Raw genomic sequence first — 2,346 nt, forward strand, 5'->3', positions numbered from 1 at the left:
CCTTCCATGACCTCTTTATTGGTTCCTTCCATGACCTCTTTATTGGTTCCTTCCATGACCTCTTTATTGGTTCCTTCCATGACCTCTTTATTGGCTCCTTCCATGACCTCTTTATTGGCTCCTTCCATGACCTCTTTATTGGCTCCTTCCATGACCTCTTTATTGGTTCCTTCCAAGACCTCTTTATTGGTTTCTTCCATGACCTCTTTATTGGTTCCTTCCATGACCTCTTTATTGGTTCCTTCCATGACCTCTTTATTGGTTCCTTCCATGACCTCTTTATTGGTTCCTTCCATGGCCTCTTTATTGGTTCCTTCCGTGACCTCTTTATTGGTTCCTTCCATGACCTCTTTATTGGTTCCTTCCGTGACCTCTCTATTGGTTCCTTCCATGACCTCTTTATTGGTTCCTTCCATGGCCTCTTTATTGATTCCTTCCATGGCCTCTTTATTGGTTCCTTCCATGACCTCTTTATTGGTTCCTTCCATGACCTCTTAATTGGTTCCTTCCATGACCTCTTTATTGGTTCCTTCCATGGCCTCTTTATTGATTCCTTCCACGACATCTTTAATGGTTCCTTCCATGACCTCTTTATTGGTTCCTTCCATGACCTTTTAATTGGTTCCTTCCATGACCTCTTTATTGGTTCCTTTCCATGGCCTCTTTATTGATTCCTTCCACGACATCTTTATTGGTTCCTTCCATGACCTCTTTATTGGTTCCTTCCATGACCTCTTTATTGGTTCCTTCCACGACCTCTTTATTGGTTCCTTCCATGACCTCTTTATTGGTTCCTTCCATGACCTCTTTATTGGTTCCTTCCATGGCCTCTTTATTGATTCCTTCCATGGTCTCTTTATTGGTTCCTTCCATGACCTCTTTATTGGTTCCTTCCATGGCCTCTTTATTGATTCCTTCCATGACCTCTTTATTGGTTCCTTCCATGACCTCTTAATTGGTTCCTTCCACGACATCTTTATTGGTTCCTTCCATGACCTCTTTATTGGTTCCTTCCGTGACCTCTTTATTGGTTCCTTCCACGACCTCTTTATTGGTTCCTTCCATGACCTCTTTATTGGTTCCTACCAAGACCTCTTTATTGGTTCCTTCCATGACCTCTTTATTGGTTCCTTCCATGACCTCTTTATTGGTTCCTTCCATGACCACTTTATTGGTTCCTTACAAGACCTCTTTATTGGTTCCTTCCATGACCTCTTTATTGGTTCCTTTCAAGACCTCTTTATTGGTTCCTTTCAAGACCTCTTTATTGGTTCCTTCCATGACCTCTTTATTGGTTCCTTCCAAGACCTCTTTATTGGTTCCTTCCATGACTTCTTTATTGGTGCCTTCCAAAATCTCTTTATTGGTTCCTTCCATGACTTCTTTATTGGTTCCTTCCATGACCTCTTCATTGGTTCCTACCAAGACCTCTTTATTGGTTCCTTTCATGACCTCCTTATTGGTTACTTCCACGATATCTTTATTTGTTCCATCCATGCCCTCTTTATTGGTTCCTTCCATGGCCTCTTTATTGGTTCCTTCATTTACTTCTTTATTGGTTCCTTCAATTACCTCTTTATTGGTTCCTTCCATGACTTCTTTACTGGTTCTTTCCACGACTCCTTTATTGGTTCTTTCCACGACTCCTTTATTGGTTCTTTCCACGACATCTTTATTACTTTCTTCCATGACTTCTTTATTGGTTCCATCCATGACTTCTTCATGAACATGTTGTCGGGGTTCAGCAATGGCATGTTCCAAAGCCATTTGAATTGCTATCATCTGTGTTTACAAAGTTGAACAAACATTTGAAAGTCTTCAACTAGCTACAGAATTTCTTGCCCTAAATGCCGCTCCGGTTTCTTGTCCCTGCTGGTCTACTGATCCACCTGTGAAGTATGTGAAGGTGTCAGATGCCAAGTTTGATTCTATATGCATCTGTGCAATATTACGTAGCAGTTGAAGATTAGTCTGGCTCTTTTTTCCTTCAATAACCATAATCTTAAAGTCTGTTGGCAGAGATTCCCAAGGGGCTTGTATAACGAAGTCTGCATGTATTTCGTCGACACCCTTCTCAGTACCTGTATTTGTTATATCTTATGTATTGATGGTGTTTATTGCACAATGGGTCCACCTGTTGCTATTGGAGGCTCTTCTGTCCCGCGTTAGTGCTCCAGTGATTATATCTTTAGGTGAACTGATTCTAGGTCTAGTCAATATCTTGGTCAGTATGTACGCAGCGATCCCTTTTACCCTTATTTCAATCGACGTTAGCTTGGTTTCTGTTCTTAGGCTTAGTATTTTAGTCCATGTAGGAGCTCCTGTTATGACTCGCATTGCATCATT

General features: G+C 41.3%; 1 protein-coding gene across 1 annotated transcript; it reads right to left on the minus strand.

Annotated features, from left to right (window-relative positions):
- Window positions 1-1,179: 1,179 nt before the first annotated feature.
- Window positions 1,180-1,782, minus strand: LOC138369624 (uncharacterized). The gene has a single exon (XM_069333047.1). The coding sequence runs from the start codon at window positions 1,780-1,782 to the stop codon at window positions 1,180-1,182; it is 603 nt and encodes a 200-aa protein (XP_069189148.1).
- Between the last annotated feature and the right edge of the window lie 564 nt (window positions 1,783-2,346).

The sequence above is a fragment of the Procambarus clarkii genome, chromosome 29 (genome assembly GCF_040958095.1).
Source record: "Procambarus clarkii isolate CNS0578487 chromosome 29, FALCON_Pclarkii_2.0, whole genome shotgun sequence".
Lineage (NCBI taxonomy): Eukaryota > Metazoa > Arthropoda > Malacostraca > Decapoda > Cambaridae > Procambarus > Procambarus clarkii.

What these genes read in the sequence shown, in the direction of transcription:
- LOC138369624 (XM_069333047.1), bottom strand. Translation starts at nt 1,782, where the DNA reads ATGATAGCAATTCAAATGGCTTTGGAACATGCCATTGCTGAACCCCGA.